Consider the following 18469-nt stretch of genomic DNA (forward strand, 5'->3'; position numbering starts at 1 on the left):
TTCACCATGTTGACCAGGATGGTCTCGATCTCTTGACCTCGTGATCCACCCGCCTCGGCCTCCCAAAGTGCTGGGATTACAGGCTTGAGCCACCGCGCCCGGCCCAAATTTGTACTTTATTTGTTCAGTTTCTTTTGTGTTTCGATACATAATTAGGGTTGAGTGACATTATTCTAGACCAATGGCATGCAGTCCTATCTGCTCTGAGAATTATCTGGGGAGCTTTAATAAATACTGATGCTTGGGTGCTACCTCTGTGATTGTTACTTATCCTGTGAACAGATGTGTTTTTTTTTTTCTTTTTTACTTTTTATTTATTTATTTTTTTGACAGAGTCTTCACTCTGTTGCCCAGGCTGGAGTGCAGTGGTGTGTTCTTGGCTCACTACAACTTCCACCTTCTGGGTTCAAGAAATTCTGCTGCCTCAGCCCTCCATGTAGCTGAGGTTACAGGCACCTGGCACCACGTCCAGCCAATTATCGTATTTTTAGTAGACAGGGTTTCACCATATTGGCCAGGCTGGTCTTGAACTCCTAATCTCAAGTGATCTGCCCACCTCGGCCTCCCAAAGTGCTGGGTTTACTAGTGCAAGCCACTGCATTTTGGGAGTACAGATGTTTTTAACAGCTCCCCCAGTAACTCTGATGTGCATCCAGGGCTGAGAACCCTTAGTCAAGATAACCACTGCATTCCGCCAAGTTCTAACAGTATGTGTATGAAAACAACAAATCACAAGCATGCTGTCTATGCCTCCACCCTCTTATAACATTTATTAACAAGTCATTTCCATTTTATAGCTATGTTTATGTAATGACACCATCGGTTGGGGTGAATGACAGAGAAAAGGCAACTGGTGTAGTGACAATATCACTAGCTTCTGCACACTGATTTGTAAAGAGTTTCTCACTGTTGATCTTGTCTATGAGAATCCTAGATTATTGTTCAAGACCTTACCCTGCCACAAACCCCGTAGCCCTGCACAAGCAGGTTAACTTCTCTAATTCTAATTTGGCTCATTCATAATTAGTTGATTAATATCAAAGGAAATTGCAGATGTAATTCTAAGATTGTGTGATTCTTTTCTTTAATTCACAGAATATGATTTGATGGAAAATAAAAACCTAATTTCTTTCAGGCTTATAAAACATTCTTTTCACTTTTATTTGATCTTCATGTTTAAAAAGGCCAGTGATTGATGACTTTGTTGTGTTCTCATCTTCTTACAACACATTCGTGATCTGCAGAGGAATTATCAGAAGCTGAGATTTAAAACTGAGATCCTCTTACAGCATAAAGCTTAGTGCCTGGCTCAGAACCCAGTGCTTTGGGAGCCTGAGGTGAAAATGTACAAGCATACATACAAGAACTCACCCATGGTATTTAGCTTTAACCTTTATGTACCCCAGACAGCAGCAGAGCTAGTAGCAGATGGAAAATCATTCATTGTGTCATCATTTATGCATTCTGTTTTCCATTCATTCATTCCACACACATATTCCAACATATACTCATATTAGGTACTGATTTCAGCTCCAGGGTATGTGTTTGGGATGAGACAGATGCCATGTAGGCCTTCATGGAGCATTTTAGTTAGCTGTAAGGAAGAATTCACTCAGTTTTTCAAATGGAATTCCACTGATGCCTAACGGCCATCAGTTCTCTGGGGGATTTTTAGATTGTATATGTTCATTTTAATGATTATCTAAAAATCATAACATAATCATATTCTGAACCATTGGGAAGATAACCTAATAACCAAGGATGTGATTTTAGGGCCTAAGTTTTGGTGTTTCATTGTGGTCACTTTGGTAGCACATATTACTAATTTAATTGCTATTGAGCAAAAAGAAAATAAATGGAGTAGGTCTTATCTGTAGGGAATACAGCATGTCTACATGATGGCCAAATGAAGTAAAAATAGGGGCTGTACCATTATCTGAACTGAGCTGGGCAATGGGGGGTCTGTATCACATGGCTATGGCAGACTAGAGATGCTGTGCTCAGGAGACCTTGTACCAGAGCCCTTGGTATCACATTCATGAGATTTAGTTTAAGGCAAATCATCATCCTTTGTAGTACTTTGTTATTTTCCAGTTTGAGTGATAGGCGTTTTCTAGCTTTATTTAATTTTAAAATTTGTTTTGGCTTTAGAATTGGATAGAAGTGATATGTTTATCTAGATTTGTGTTGGCACTTAATTAGTAATTTTAGTATAAAGATAATTTGTGTCAACAGCAGGGACTTGGAAAACCTTCCTTATTTTAAAGGGCATCAACATATTACTTTATAATATATTGACAGATATTTTTCTGATGTCTCTCACTCTACTGTGCTTAGCATGTAACTAGTTCATACTCTAATTAGTCTACAAGCTAATGTTCACATTTTACTTGACTTTGACCCTCCTTTATGTTTCTTAAATAAGTTGGATGAGAACATTCAACTCACAAAGACTAACTCAGGGGGCAGTTAGGTATTTACTACACTATCGCTTGATGAAGATTCCCAAATCAAGTGGGATTTCAGCTGTGTGTCTGCAAGGACCCCTTTTAAATCTGAAATAGAGGAGTGGTCAGAGCTGCCACTGTTGCCACTGACTGGCAATACAGAATGATTGTGTTTGATATTTTTTAACCTCCCAAATAAATTGCCTGAGTAATATTTTTATATTACTAAGGTGAACTGCTGGGGTTAACTTATTTTCTTCAGTAATTCTAAATTTTTCCTTCAGTTTGATGGGTCTTTGAGCATCTGCCCCACAAAGATGTTGGAATTCTGAGTCACTTGGAAAATGGCCTCCTAGGAGTCCCTTTCCTCCCAGTATGTTTGTGGCTGTGACTGTGGCTGTCTCAGTGCACATCAGAAGTGATAGCTGTGTCATATGAGAGGGCTCAAGCAAGCATCCAGAGAAGTCACTTTTGTCCAGAGGAAACAGATTTTTAGAGTTGTCGGAGGTTGTAAATGTAAAGACGGCAGCCAGCCATATCTCTTCATCAGTTGATTTTTTCCCCTTTATTTTTTTCCTCTTCTCTCAGCAGTTTAATGTGAGTGCTTCTCTCTCGCCTTGTTGATTTCAGATGCCTCAGGAACAGTACACTCACCACCGGAGCACCATGCCTGGCTCCGAGGGGCCACAGGTATACAAGGTGGGGATTTACGGCTGGCGGAAACGATGCCTGTATTTCTTTGTCCTGCTCCTCATGATTTTAATACTGGTGAACCTGGCCATGACCATCTGGATTCTCAAAGTCATGAACTTCACAATTGTAAGTAAAACCACCTAGGTTTGTTTAGCTCTCTTTGCGGAAGGGAAACTTGGGGCAAGATGGTGAAGGAAAGTGGAAAAGCGATGTCGTTATAGCAGGACTCAAAAGTTCTGTAACCTCCTCGTATTTGGTGAAAGAGCATTTCTGTTCAGATTGAATATGGATATTGACTTCTATCTAATCTTAACTCTCCAGGGGCTGGTAATCCAACTTAAAGATATTTCCCTCCTTTAGAATCTCCTGTATATTATCCCTCCGTTTTGATAACTGTTTCTGTAGCCTGTAGCTTTCAAGCACTTTGATTAAATAATGAAGGAAGAAATAGAGAATAAATTCAAAGTATTAAGTTTTCACCAATTGTAGTGATTACAAAAGGTTTGATTAAGTAGAGAGTTGAAACATTTGCATAAAATTAGACTATGGGCATTACGTATCTAAAAATTTTAACTATATATGCTTGATTATCCATCACTCTGGTTAGTTAAGAATATCGTCCATTTTTTGGAGGATGATTCTCTTTGCCACTGGTCTGGATAAGATGGAAATGAGAGGAATGTAGCTGTATTTTAATTTTTTAAGAATTTATATTTATGTTTCTTCAATGAAATTCCTGCTATTGGTGTTTTGGTCCCTGTACACACTGGGCATTTACTGTTGAAGTTCAAATGAAAGAAAATCCTGGAAAAATGACTTTTGGAGTTCTTCTGAGGTTTTATACTTAGAAATTCTGATCTATGCTAGCAATATAAGTAGTCTACCTCATTAATGAGGAAATAATGGGCAGCAATCTGCTATGCTGAAGACAATTTCCTTTCTTGTTCTGATTTCAAAAGTAAATATTATAGATTGGCAGTAAAAACAAATCCTAGGTCAGGCACATTGGCTCATGCCTAAATTCTAGCACTTTGGGAGGCTGAGTTGGGAGGATCACTTGAGCCCAGGAGTTTAAGATCAGCCTGGGAAATAGCAAGATGCATCTCTGCAACCAAGCAAACAAACAAACAAAACCCAAAACCCTTTCATTTGATAAATAAATATGACCTTACCTAATTACAAGTCAAGTTTTCATGTGACAGTCCTAAATGTCATAGTGGATATTTACATTTTCCAAATTACAAAGTTCATTTTTATCCTTGAAACCCTATGCATAGTCACTTTCTTGCCTTTATTCATACATTTTCTTCTGCTGGGAGTGCTTTGCTCCCTTCCCTGTCTGATAAAACTTGTCGTGATGCTCCTGTAGTTCCATTCATGTATTTTTTATTATATTTACCACTCGGATAATTTTTATATGTATTTCCCAGACAAACTGAACTTTGAGAAAGGCAAAGGCTGCATGTTTTCTGTGTGTGGCTTTGTCTATCACTCATGTTAGGGCTTCTTGGTGCTAGACTTAATCAGGACTCTATAAACCAAAGTTATAGATACTGCTTCAGGCATCAGAATGGCTCACTTTTTAGTATTTGTGGTTAAAGCTAGGAAACTATAAAATCAAAAATGTTACCTTGATGTTACAAATTTCTACCTTGAGAGGAGAAAATAATTCAGTTTTTTTGAAAATTTTTTTTTTCGTTATGTATTTATTTACAGGAAGGGTCTCACTTTCTCATGGAGGCCAGAGGGCAGTGGTGTGATCATAGCTCACTGCACATGGACTCCTGGGCTCAAGTGATACTCCCATCTCAATCTCCCAAGTAGTTAGGACTACAAACACACAGCACTATGCTTGGCTGATTTTTAAATTGTTTGTAGAGATGGGGGTCTCACTATATGGCCCAAGGTGGTCTCAAACTCCTGGCTTCAAGCAGTTCTCCTACCTCAGCCTCTGAAAGTGCTGGGATTACAAGCATGACCCATCATATCCAGCTAAGAATTCAGTTCTTTTGAAAAATACAGAATAACTTGTATATTGCTGTAGTAACTTTGGAAGACTATATGGTCAGTCTCTATGGGGTTATAGGCATCCAAGGCAATAGTTCTAGAGTATTAGAGCACATTAGCTTCTGTTTCTGGATCAGACTCAATCAATACTTTTCAACTTGGACTTTCTTTAAATACAAGCAGAATTCAGAGAAATGTTTAAGCAGGAGAGAAAGATGTAATTAGGTTTACATTATAGAGAGCTTGCGTAGGTGAGGAAGCAGTAGAATGGGGAACGTTTGTTATAGCTGAGGGCTCTGGAGAATGCCCTGGGTCCATTCGGCCTTAAGTCCCAGTGACCACAATTGCCATCTGTTAATGTGCATGTTCTGTGATGTTCTTAATTTGTATTTCAAAAACTTGTAAATTAGGAAAGCTTCTCTGTTGCAATATTAAACAGCAGAATACAAAAGCTAGGGCAGTAGCATAGACAGTAAAGATTAAAAATACGTTTAAAAGATGGAATTGATATACCTTGACTTCTGGTTGGTTGTAGGGTTGAGGGATCAAAAAACATTTTGGAAGATTTCCGCTTTTAGGGTAGTGAGATGCCTGGGTGATGGGGCCTAAAAAGCAAGACAGAGTTTATGACTTTTCCACTGGAACTTGGCTAGTACCCATGTATACCCCTAATCCCCTATGTGAAGCTATCCTCTTAATGCCTTATTTTTGTGATTTTTATCAAGGCTGTCATTAATTTATAGAACCGGTAAGATTTAGGGGTAGAGGAAGTGGAAAATATGAGCTGAAACTTCGATGACTGTGATACTATACAAATATGGCTTCTAGACTGTGCTTTATCTGGAAAGCTTAATAGAAGTATATGTAAATGTATATGGAGCACCACTTATATGACATTAAGGTAATAATCTATATGAAATCGGCTCTTTCCTGTAGTTAACTAAATTGATTGCTGAAGTTGAGAGTCCTTAAAGCTTTACCAAACCAAGTACTTACTGAGGTAAGAATAATGCTGCTATTAGCCATAATTGGTGCTTTATAGCCGTAATGCATTTGAGCAAATAGAACTGAAGTGTTAGAAAATTGGTCTTGCCCTGCAAGTTAAAAGCATATTTTCCATCAATCACAGTATAAAGGATATCCTTTTAGAATTATAATTCTCTTTCACAAATAATAATTTACCGACAATGATGATCGTAGGGAAAGAATGAGGTATTAAGCAATGTTATATTGGAGAAAAAAAAAAAAAAAAAAAAGTAAATGTGATAGCAGTAAAGTAGTTTATGCAGAGATTTAAAAATACAAGCAGGGAAAGTCCTAGCCAGAGCAATCAGAAATGGGAAAGAAATAAAGGGCATATAAATTGGAAAGGAGGAAGTCAGACTGACTGTTTGCTGATTATATGATTGTATACCTAGAAAACTATAAAGACTCCTCGATCTGATAAAATTCAGTGAAGTCTCAGGTTACAAAATCAATGTACACAAATTAGCAGCACTGCTGTATACCAGCAGTGACCAAGCTGAGAATCAAATCAAGCACTCAATCTCTTTTACAATAGCTATAAAAATTTAAAATACCTAGGAATATACTTAAGCAAGGAGGTAAAAGATCTCTTCAAGGAGCAACACAAAATACTGCTGAAAGAAACCATGGAAGACACAAACAAGTGGAAAACCATCCCATGCTTATGTTGTTGAAAGACTCAACATCATGAAAATGACCATACTGCCCAAAGCAATCTGCCGAGTCAGTGTACTTCCTATCACAATACCAACATTATTTTTCACGAAATTATAAAAAACATTCCTAAAATTCTTATGGAACCAAAAAAAAGCCCAATGGCCAAAACGATTCTAAGCAAAAAGGACAAATCTGAAGGCATCACATTACCTGACTTCAAATTATACTGCAAGGCGATAGTAATCAAAACAGCATAATACTGGTATAAAAATAAACACAAAAACCATTGGAACAGAAGAGAGCACCTAGAAATAAAGTCTTATATTTAAAATCAACTGATCTTTTACAAAGCATGCAAAAACATGAATTGGAGAAATCTAATAAATGATGCTGGGAAAATGGGGTAGCCACACGTATTAGAATGAAACTGGATCCCTTTCTCTGATGGTGTTGAAAAAATTAACTCAAGGTGGATGAAAGACTTAAAGACCTGAATAATTCTAGAACATAAAAGTTCTAGAAAAAAATATCTAGGAAAAGCACTTCTGGATATTGACCAAAGAATTTATGACTAAGACCCCAAAAACAAATGCAACAAAACCAAAAATAAATGGAATCTAATTAAACTAAAAAGCTTCTGCACAGTAAAATAAATAATAATCAGAATCAACAGACAACCTATGGAGTGAGAGAAAATATTTGTAAATTTTGTGTCTCATGAAAGGACTAATATTCAGAATCAACAAGGAACCCTAAATAAGCAAGAAAAAAAAAACAATTTCATTAAAAAGTGGGCAAATGGCATGAATAGACATTTCTCAGAATAGTTGATAAGTAGCCAACAAACATATGAAAAAATGTGCAACATCACTAATCATCAGGGAAATGCAAAGTAAAATCACAATGAGATACCACCTTACCCCAGCCAGAATGGCTATTACTAAAAAGTAAAAATAATAATAATAATGATAATAATAATAGATGTTGGTGTGGATGTGGTGAAGAAGGAATGTTTATATACTGCTGATGGGAATGTAAATTGGTACAATCTCTATAGAAAACAGTTTGGAGATTTTTCAAAGGCATAAAGCTAGACCTACCATTTGATCCAGTAATCTCACTGCTGGGTAGTTACCCAAAGGAAAATAAGTCATTATATCAAAAGGAGACCTGTATATGTATATTTTTTGCAGTGCAATTCACAAATGCAAAGATATAGAACCAACCTAAATTCCCATCAACAGATGAGTAGATAAGGAAAATGTGATATACATACACCATCAGCCATAAAAAAGAATGAAATAATGGCTTTTGCAGCAAATTGTATGGAACCAGAGGCCACGTTTCTAAGTGAAGTGACTCAAGAGTCAAAAATCTGATATCACATGTTCTTATGAAAAAGTGGGAGCTAAGCTAAGGGTATGCACAGGCATATAGAGTGGTATAATGGACATTGGAGACTCAGAAGAGGAGAAGGTGGGGGCTGAAGGATGAATAACTACCTGTTGGCTAGAGTATACACTCCTCAGTGACAGCTGCCCTAAAATCCCAGAGGTCACCACTACACAACTGATCTACGTAACCAAAAACCACTTCTACCTCTAAAGCTATTGAGGAAAAAAAATTTTAATACATATATATGTGCACACATAAATAAAAGTAAAGAGTGACTATTTTGTATGTTTGGGTTAACAGTTTGAGATTTGGGAAAGCTCACACTGTAATCAACCCCCTGAGTAATGGCAAACTAAATGTATGATATCATCTGAAAATGTTTGTGAAAACTTGATGATATATCCAAAATTGAAAATCTGGAATTTTACTTTTTTGTCAGACTTGCATTCTGCACTATCCCCAAGGATACATGCCAGAAGAGCCTTTCTAGCATGGCAATCTGGACAAGCATCTTACCAAGTTTTCTTTGTCTCAGAGGTAAATCAGAAGAAAAGTTATTTTGCTTTCTTCTGCTGTTTAGCAGAATAATCCAATATTCATTACTGGCAGGAGATAGAGACTATACATTTCTCTTCGTTTTCCCCCTACATTGGAGAGTGTGTGTTTTGCCTAGACTGTAAACACCCACAAATAGACCTGAATTTATCACACATTGTAGTTTTACAAAGGAGCTAATATTTGTTAAATGTCTATTCTGTGCAACTCACTGTACACAACCTTTAAAATGTTTTAATTTTCATAACTCTACAAATTTAATGTTGTTATCCCCATTGTACTAAATGAAAACCCAAGGCTCAGAGAAGTTGAGTGACTTGCTGAAAGCCACTTAGCTGGTGTTTGACTTCCTGTCTCAACCTTTCCACTATACTGTACCTCCTCCTCCAAATTGCAACAATGATCTGGCTCTTCCACAAAATTCTGAAGCTGGCAAAATGGCTTGTTTTCTTTGTCTACCCTGTGTCATAGGTCACTTTTATCTGAGGTACCCAGTGACGTTTCTGTTTAGAGTAGTTCTCTGGTAGTTCTGAACGTTCAGTTTTTAATCTCATTTCTTCTTGCTCTGTAGCTGAGGACATTCTCCCTGCATTGTTTCCATCTTGTGTTTTGTCCATTTGTTGTGTTGACATAGCATTTAATATAAATTTAATATCTACTCATAGGTTGGTGGAAAACCCAGTGAGTTAATTCATGTGAAACATTTTTGGCAGAATCTGACTCATGGGAAGTGTTGACACATAGGAATCATCAGTGTTGACAACAGAAAGTCATGAGAGACCGACAGTATAGTAGTTCAGGGCTCAACCTCTGGAGAGAGATGTTTTAAGTGCAAATCTGGATTCTGTCTCTTACTATGTGGTTTTTAGGTTTTTCAACCTCTCTGTGCTGCCATTTCCTAGGAGTCATGGCAATACCTGCCTCATAGGATTGTTGTAAAGATTAGAGGAGGTGATAAATGCAGTGTTTAGAGCTTGGCACATAGTAGGCACTTTATAGAAGTGTTTTCTATTGTCGTCATCATCAGCAGCAGCATCATTTATTGCAGGCTCATTCTGTGCCAGGCACTATATTGTTACAGTTGCAGTTTGCAAATATTATCTAACTTAATCATTATCCAAGTTGATACTATTGGATACCATCTTTACAAGGGAGAGAGTGGCTCAATAGCTTGATTTGAGATCACACAGCTATAAAGCCTCAGAGTGGAGATTCAAACCCAAGCAGTCTGACTATAGATCCTGGTCTCTTAGCCAGTTTGTTATATTGTAGGACAACGCACAATGCCCTGAGTGTCAGAAACTGGATTCCCAGCCCTAACTGGCCATTAACTACATTACCTTTCCTTTTTGGAACCCAGTATAGCAGTAAATGCATTGGATTAGATGTCATCTTGGACATCTTCCTGTTTGGGCATTGATTTTTGTCATTTTGTATTTTCTTAGGCTGTGTGAAGTCTCATTTTAATAGAGAGTGGCTACTTTTGCTAGTTCATTCTACCACCGCAATCAAAATAACCTGGCCTCAAAGACCTTCCAAAATACTGTAGTATTAATCATTTAGCACAAGTGGTTATAAGTGGCAAAACTACCAAAGGCTTAGCAGTCATCAGTAGATGGCATGACATCTTATCCCAGTATCTATAAAATTCAGTGAAATAGGAACCTTGGGAATCAACTCATCAGACACCCTTATTTTACAGATGATGGAACCAAAGTGGATAGCAAGGTTTTCTGACCCAACTTGAGCACCCTAGCTGCTCTGGAAACTTCTCTCAGTAGTAGGGATTATGCTCTATTCATTTTCGTACCCTTGCTCAGTGCCTGCTATTCATTCAGTAGGCTTTCAACATGTGTTAACTATAGATTGCCTTTTGCAGGCCACACATATGAGATAACGGATGTCAAGTACCTGTTCAAGCTGGTCACATGGTGGAAACTCCATAAACGATAGCTACCTGTGACTGTAGTATATAGATCTCATGATTTCTATTTTAGTTTCTATTTGTTAACATTACAAAATCCAAACTATTGTCATTTGTGATCATGTAAGAAATGCATTTCCATTTATTTCTTAAAAACTCATACAGGACTTACTTTATAATGTTTTCACATGATGCACATGAAAACCCTATGAGGTAAGCACCATTGTTATCCACATTTTACAGAGGAGGAAGCAGAGGCCCTGAGAAGTGCAGTAACTTGCCCAAGGTCACACCGTCAGTGAATGATAAAACTGGGATGGGTTGCAGGGAGTCTGGCTCTAGAGCCACCGCTCTTCTTCAGTACACAATGCTGCCCATTTTCGAAGGGCTATTTTTCATGAAGACAAATTGAATTTGTTCAGTGCAATGTCTCAAACATGATTTATTTACCCTGAAGTAAGATAAAGATCCACTGAGGGTCAGAGGAAGGCATTCTAATACTTGTAAATTGGACACAATGTAAAACAGTAAAAGCCAGAGAGAATGGCCAGTGTGTTCCATAACTCAGGATGGTGACACATCATCTGTTTTGGGAAAGCTCAAGGAACTGCAACCCGGTCAAACTAACTCAAGTTGAGGGGAGTGAGGATGCGTATAAAGTGCATGGTAGACACTTAGAATATGGTTATTGAATAAACGAAAGGGAGAAAATTATGAATATGTCGTCACTCTAAATTAAAATGTATAAAGATGGGTTAATAGAGCTTTGTATAACTTCTAAAATGAAGTGTTAGTTGATTTATTGAAGTAGACAGATCATAAATGAGATGATTGCTTGAATTTGATTATGAAAAGATATTTTAAATATAGTCACTCCCTCTGTGTATCAACTACCTGCCACGTTTTAATTACATGAGAAAAGAAGGGTAATGATGGAGTGTGAAAGATATTAGAGACAGGTGACATCGTCCTAGTTAATATACAGATTTGCTCAGTAAATAAGTGAAAATGATATTATTGGCTTTAGTTATACTTTTCATTTAACACTGTTAATGAATATATTGTGTGTTTGAGAAGCATCCACTTCAGTGGGGGTGCCAACTTAGCTTAGGGACTTGGAAGTACTTCCTACACTGAGAAAATCATGCTTCCATCTCTCAGTACTTTGACTCTGTCGGCAGCTTTAATCCATTAGTTCAATCCATCCACCTGAAAAATTGCCAAAATGTTGTTTTTTTAAAGCACCATAAAAATTGTAATGCAGAAAAGCAAAAAACAAAAATTTATTTTTATTTCATGGTCAATCCTAGGATATGGCTCTCTAATATCCTATTTGGTTTGAAACTTCCTATGTTTTATGCCTTTGTGAGAATGTAAATCATCACGGATGATTTTGGTATCATAATTACTGCAAATAATATGAATCAAGACTGCTATAAGGTTATACAATCTATTGGGCATATTTGCTTCAATTGAATCAGTATTTCTTAAGCACACAGTTAAGCATACTATGGTTTTTGTAGAAACTAAAGATTGTAATAAAACAATCCTATACTTTAAGTACTCATAATTTACTAGGGAAAAAACACACACATATAATTTTAATACTTTCCACAAATTACATATTTTAAAGAAATATGGAAGTTGCAGAAAGAATAAATTAGCTAAAGTTAGAAGGCACTTGAAGACTTCCTGAGTTGAGCCTTAAAGGATGGATAAGGCCTTTTGTGTGGTGGTGAAAGCAGCAAAAGCAGTGTAATTTTAGTCTGGAAGCTGGTAAGTTACATTTGATTGGGGAGCCTCGGGCATAATGGTTTTAGTATTGAGAGCTTAGGCCATTGGAGTGGAAAGAGGGGATGGGGACAGATGAGAATACAAGCTGACACTAGTAAAGTCAAACAGGCTGCAAATTATAGACTTCGGAGAGGTCAGACTGAGAAGCTTGAATTCCAATTATAAAGAAATTACTGTGCAACTTTATCCTATTATTTGGACAGTATTCATGACCTTTTCCACTTATGAGAATTTTCAGAAAACCAAAGTTATTTTTGTGTCCTAGAATTGAGAAGAATAATGTTAGAAAAATCTCCCTGGAAATATTTTTTGTCTTTGTATATCACACATAGCCATTCATACAAGGAAATTTTAGTTCTTACTGGTCAGGTTGCTGGGAGCTCTAAATAACTCTCGGAAATCTGAAGTTGTGACCACGTCGCAAGGATCTGTTTATGCTTACTGAGTCATTAAGCAATCATAGAAGAGCAGTAGCAAATTCCAAGAACCTGCTGCCACTGAGAACTTGCAGGTCAGTCCTTCCATGGTAGACAGGGGTGGAATTACATGGTTCAAACTATAGAAAGAACCAATACATATGAGGTGGTTTCCCATCAGTTGATTTGCCTGAGATTCATTAGTTAGGAGTTCTAGGCTCAGAGTTGTTTGTAAATAATCTTTCTAGAATAACATTTTCCACTAAGGATTTAATATTAAAATTAAATATATCATTTATTTGGTCACACTAGTCTCATCACAATGTTCAACAGCTACACATGGCTAGTAGCTTCCATCTTAGAGCAGCTACTGATCACTTCCATCGTGACAGGAAGTCCTTTGCTTCAAAACTGGTCCAGAACTTACTGTCCTACCTCTTAGATACATCTTGGATGGCATGGTAAGACCCTTGAACCAAAAAGTTCGTTGTTCCTAACCATACGATAGTTTTCGCCTTGCCTTCCTGTGCCCCAGGCACTTCCCAAGACCCAGAGAGCCGTGGGATTAAGGTAGGGAAACAAACCAGAACGATTTTAATATAAAAAGGAGAAGAAAATTTCTTATAACCTGATTAACAGCCAGGATAAGTACTGTGTTTTTTAATCAGCTCTGTACCTTTTCTACACATTCATTCTGTCTCATTTCTTCCTTTCAATATTCTTAATTGGAAAGGCTGTGAGACTGTGCTAAATTTTTCATCTTGCCTGTGAAGGGCAAGGTGAACTTTTGTTAAGAGCTGTCTTGATGAGGGAGTTGCAGGGACTGTTTCTGAGCCATAGCCTCCCAACTTGTAAAATATACAGTTGGATCTGATGATATATAAGGTCCTCTACCTTCAAATAATTTTTCTTCTTTGAGACAGACGCTGACTGTGTCACTCAGGGTGGAGTGCAATGTGCAATCCCAGCTTGCTGCAACCTCCACCCCTCAAGTTCAAGCAATTGTCTTGCCTCAGCTTCTCGAGTAGCTAAGATTACAGGTGTGTGCCACCACACCTGGCTAATTTTTGTATTTTTAATAGAGATGGGATTTTGCCATGTTGACCAGGCTGGCCTTGAATTCCTGACCTCAAGTGATTCACCTGCCTTGACCTGACATAATTTCTGTGTGATTATTGGGTCCTCCGTATTCCCTAACCCAGAATGAGAAAGATGGATGTCTTTTTTCTTCTAGAAGTGTGAGAATTTGAGTGTGTATGTTTGCTCACTCTGTATCTGCTTAGGCAAACATCCAATATATTAAGTGCCAGGGAATATAAAGTGCCTTTTTACATTTCTAATCTTCATTCATTTAATTATTTAATGAATAATTGGTCTGATTATCTGTTGCTACACAACAAACTACCCCAAAACGTAGTGGCTTAATACAACAGCAATGATTTATTTTGCTCATGATTCTGCATCTTGGGCAGAACTCAGGAAGATATCTTGTCTCTTTTATCTGATGTTTAGCACCTGAGTTGGGAGACTCAAAGGCTTGGGGTGTCTCAGCAGCTGGGACTGGAATCATCTCAAGATGTGTTTACTTACATGTGTCAGTGGTTGATGCTGGCTGTCAGCTGGGATCTCAGCTTGCAGAACACCTACCCACAGCTCTTCCCTATGGACTAGTTTGGGCTTGGTCTTAACATGTTAGCTAAACCCTAGAATATGTGTTCCATTTAAAGAAGGTGGAAGTACATAGCATTGTTATGACTCAGCCTCAGAAGTCAGATAGCATCACTTCCATTCTACTCTGTTGTAGGCAGACACAAGGTCCTGCCTAGATTGAAGCAGTGGACACATGGGCTCCACTTCTTCATTGGGGTGTTGTGAAGTTCTAGAGGAGTATGTGGGATGGGAGATTGTAGGGGGTTGAATAGTGACCCCCACACACATGATATGTTCCTAATCCTTGGAGCCTGTGAATGCTACCTTATTTGAGAAAAGGGTCTCATTTAATTAAGGATTGTGAGATGAGGAGATTATTCCTGTATTACCCATGTGGGCCCTCACTTCAATGACAACAAGCATCCTTATAATGATGAGGCAGAGGAAGATTTGGCACAGAAGAGGAGGAGGCAATATGATCAGAGAAGCAGAGATTGGCATGATGGGGCCACCAATTAAAGAATGTTGATAGCCACCAGAATTGGGAAGAGACAAGGGATGTATTTTCATCTAGAGCCTCCAGAGGGCTTGGAATTCTGGCTTCTAGAACTTTGAGAAAATTTATATTGTTTTAAGCTGAGAGTTTTATGGTAATTTGTCATTGTAGCCACAGAAAACTGATTCCAAGATACTACTATGGCCATTTTAGGAAAGTATAATCTGGTGCAACAGTACCACCACCGTTAATGCTATTAAGCACACAAACACCACGACTTGTACTGAACATTGTTTGCACAATGTTAAGTGCCTGGCTTCATTATCTCTTTCTCCTCACAATGACCCTGTGAAGGGTACTATTATTTCCTCTTTCTAGGCAAAGAAACTGAAGCACAGAAAGCTTAATTCACCTGTTCAACCATTTTAGCTAGTGGGTAGCCACTTCAGTATATAGACCAAGGTATGCCTATCTTCAAAGCTTATACTTTTAACTTTATCTGAAAACATTTTGTTGTCAAAAAAGAAAATGAATGTCTCATAAACAGTAATGAATTTACATGTATAATGTTCACTGGCAGTGATGGTCATTGTATAGCTAGGGTGAATGAGGAATGGGCATTTTAAAACGACTTCAGTATTGGCTCAGCCATTGGTGACTCAAGCAGTTTTATCCTCATGAATAATTTTAAGGGGTCATACTAACTACTTCGCTGGTGCCTATGTTAAAAGAATCATAATTTTGTTGCTTTGGAGATACTTTTATGCTTCACTCAGTTACAACAAGTAAACTGCTTGTTGCTTTGATAAATAAAGTTAGAGAATAGGAAAACAGTTCTCGGTAGTAGGGTAGTGGTGGAAATAAGGGCTTGGAGTTGCAAAGGAAACAAGCATTTGAACAAAGAATTTCTCAGCAAGGCAAATTTACTTCTGCAGAGGGTGCTGCTTTTAGGTCTGTCTTCCATGAGAGCACACCAGACAAGGGAGGGAAGGGGTTTTTATCCCTAATGCAGTTAGTCCCTGTTTCTGTGTCCTGTCCCCACTGGCTGGAGTCTGACTGCACAACTAAGCTAACCCGGTTGGCTATTGTTTAAAATGAATATGGCTAATTAGGCGGGAAGGGAGAGGCTGCCCATTATGGTACAAGGCATGTCAGGGCATGGCAAAGATGGCAGGGGCCATTTTTCAATAGTGGGCAACTAAGGGTGCCAAATAAGGAATAGATATGGACTATAGATTGAGACTGGTGAGAAGGTTTTTTACTGTAATGAGGGGCAAGGAGGCACAAAGAACAAGGAAGTTAGGTTTTGAAAATAGGGAACAAAGAATAAAAAAGTGGAACAGCTTAACCATTGAAGAGGAATTTACTGTATGTAACAGTAGACTTTCTGTTTATTGGAGAAACCTCATTGAATGGTTGTGAAGATAAAAATTATGCATTTTAATTGGCTTTTAATTACCAGCCAGCTTTATCAAGTAGAGTACTTCCTAGGTGTCATGCCTAATGTGTTCTATAGTCAACCTCCCAACTTTAGAATATGTTAGAATGAGCAACGGATGGCAGAACTTGGCATTATTGACCTTCTGCAGAATCAGGCAAGTCACTGAGCCAGTATCCATGAGGTACAGGGTTAAAGACTCAGTGCATTCTGGTCCTGTGGCTAATCATCCAGTTTGGGTTGGCCAATGTCAGGAAGTTTTGACCATTAATATACTAGGCTGTCATCTGCCATGTTAAGTAACCATGTTTTCTCTCTTCCTCTCATAATCTCTTAATTACACGATAAAATAGGAAGCATTGTCCCTAAAACCCAAACATAGTGGAAAATTATCATTTGGGTCACTTAGTCACTTAGTCACTCAGTGGGTTAAGTCAGCTTTATGCAATACATAGTTGCTTGCCATTTAATAAATGAATGCTTTGTAGTTCACATAAGCAATTTAAAGTAGTCTAAATTGAAACCTGAATTTCAATTCTTGGCAGGGAGGAGAGAGCAGAAATAATTTGTGTCTTGTTCATTCACCAGTGGAGAGAGACTTGTGCCTCTGACTTATTTCCTAGTCTCAATTAAGTGAATGGTTTCTGTGGGAAATCCTCACCTCTTGGAGTCAATTATTACTATAATTACTATCTATTGACAGCCTTACGAATGAGAAACAGTTGTTTTATTCAACACATGCTGGCTGAGTTCTTATGGTAAGCCAAGGATTATACTAAGTGCTCGTGGTATAGGAGTGAACAAGAGCAAATGCAGTTCCTCCTTCATGGAGCTTTCTGTCTAGTGGAGGAGGGATGAGAATTACTAACACAATCAAATAAATGTAAAAGAACAGCCAGGATAAGTGGATGGTGTAAAGAAGGTAGGAAGCAGTGATTTGGCATAATTGAAGAGGGGCTTTTAAGTCAAGATGATTGCACAGATGCAGAAAGTGAAAACTGAACAAAGGAAGCCAAAGTAAAATGAAGAAATGGCCATCTAGTAGTGTTGTATATGGATCTGCAGAAAATCTGATGTTTCCTCCGGGGGAGGAGTTGACTGGTGGTGGTGGTGGTGGGAGGGGAGACAGGTGGGAGAGGGGTGGAAGGCAACTTTTTTGTGCTACCTTATGCTGTTGAACATTTGGTGAGGAGAATGTACTTATGTAATACTTGTGGGATTCAAGAAAAATTAAAAATAAGCAGCTAAAAGGAAAGAGAAAAAAAGAAACATAAATAGAAGTAGGGACAAGTCATGACAGTTGCTTTCTTAAGGACTATTTGGCTACCTTGTGGTATAATTGGTGACCTCACCTGTAAGATAGAATCAGACTGTAATTCCCCATACTGAATATAAATACTTCATATATTATGAAAAGGAAACTGGTTTATAACAAGTCTTTTGCTTTCTTCTTTGGAGTTGGTTTATAATAAGTCTTGCTTCCTTCATTGGTACAAAACGGTACCTGGCCACTCACAGGTACATCGACATTGACCTCAGGATTCACAGGTTGATTATTGTCATGAATTACTGGGATAAAAAGTATTAAGACCTTATTCTGTGCCAGGTATGATACTGAGCACTTAACATAGGGCATATTATCTAATCTCTGTAACAATCCTAGAAGATGAGTCCTATAATTATCCCCTTTTTCAAGACGAGAAAATTAAGGCTTAGAGGAGAGGTCAAGTCATTTGCCTATGGTTGCAGTAAGGCACAGAGCTGGGATATAAAACCAGTCTAGACCCAGAACTCCTAACGGCTGTTCCATACATCCTCCCAGTTGCTCTGTAGTCTGAGAAGATACTGCCTTAATTCCTCAGAGCCCTTGGTCTCTGTGCCTGTGGTTTATGAAGATGAGTCAACAGCAGGACACATGAAGAATGCTGATGTTTTCCAGTATCCCTAAGGTGCTCTCATTTCTGCAGCTTT

At 38.0% G+C, this 18469-nt stretch overlaps 1 protein-coding gene across 5 annotated transcripts in view; it reads left to right on the forward strand.

Annotated features, from left to right (window-relative positions):
• The window catches only part of SGCD (sarcoglycan delta), a 640365-nt gene that overhangs the window by 229508 nt on the left and 392388 nt on the right, over positions 1 to 18469 (forward strand). For all 5 annotated transcript variants that reach the window (XM_017514183.2, XM_017514182.2, XM_017514180.2 and 2 more), the window contains one exon: positions 3078 to 3266. In XM_017514183.2, coding sequence (XP_017369672.1) covers positions 3078 to 3266 — 189 coding nt within the window. The remainder of the gene's footprint in view (positions 1 to 3077; positions 3267 to 18469) is intronic.

This window comes from Cebus imitator, unplaced genomic scaffold, assembly GCF_001604975.1.
Source record: "Cebus imitator isolate Cc_AM_T3 unplaced genomic scaffold, Cebus_imitator-1.0 Scaffold519, whole genome shotgun sequence".
Taxonomy (NCBI): domain Eukaryota; kingdom Metazoa; phylum Chordata; class Mammalia; order Primates; family Cebidae; genus Cebus; species Cebus imitator.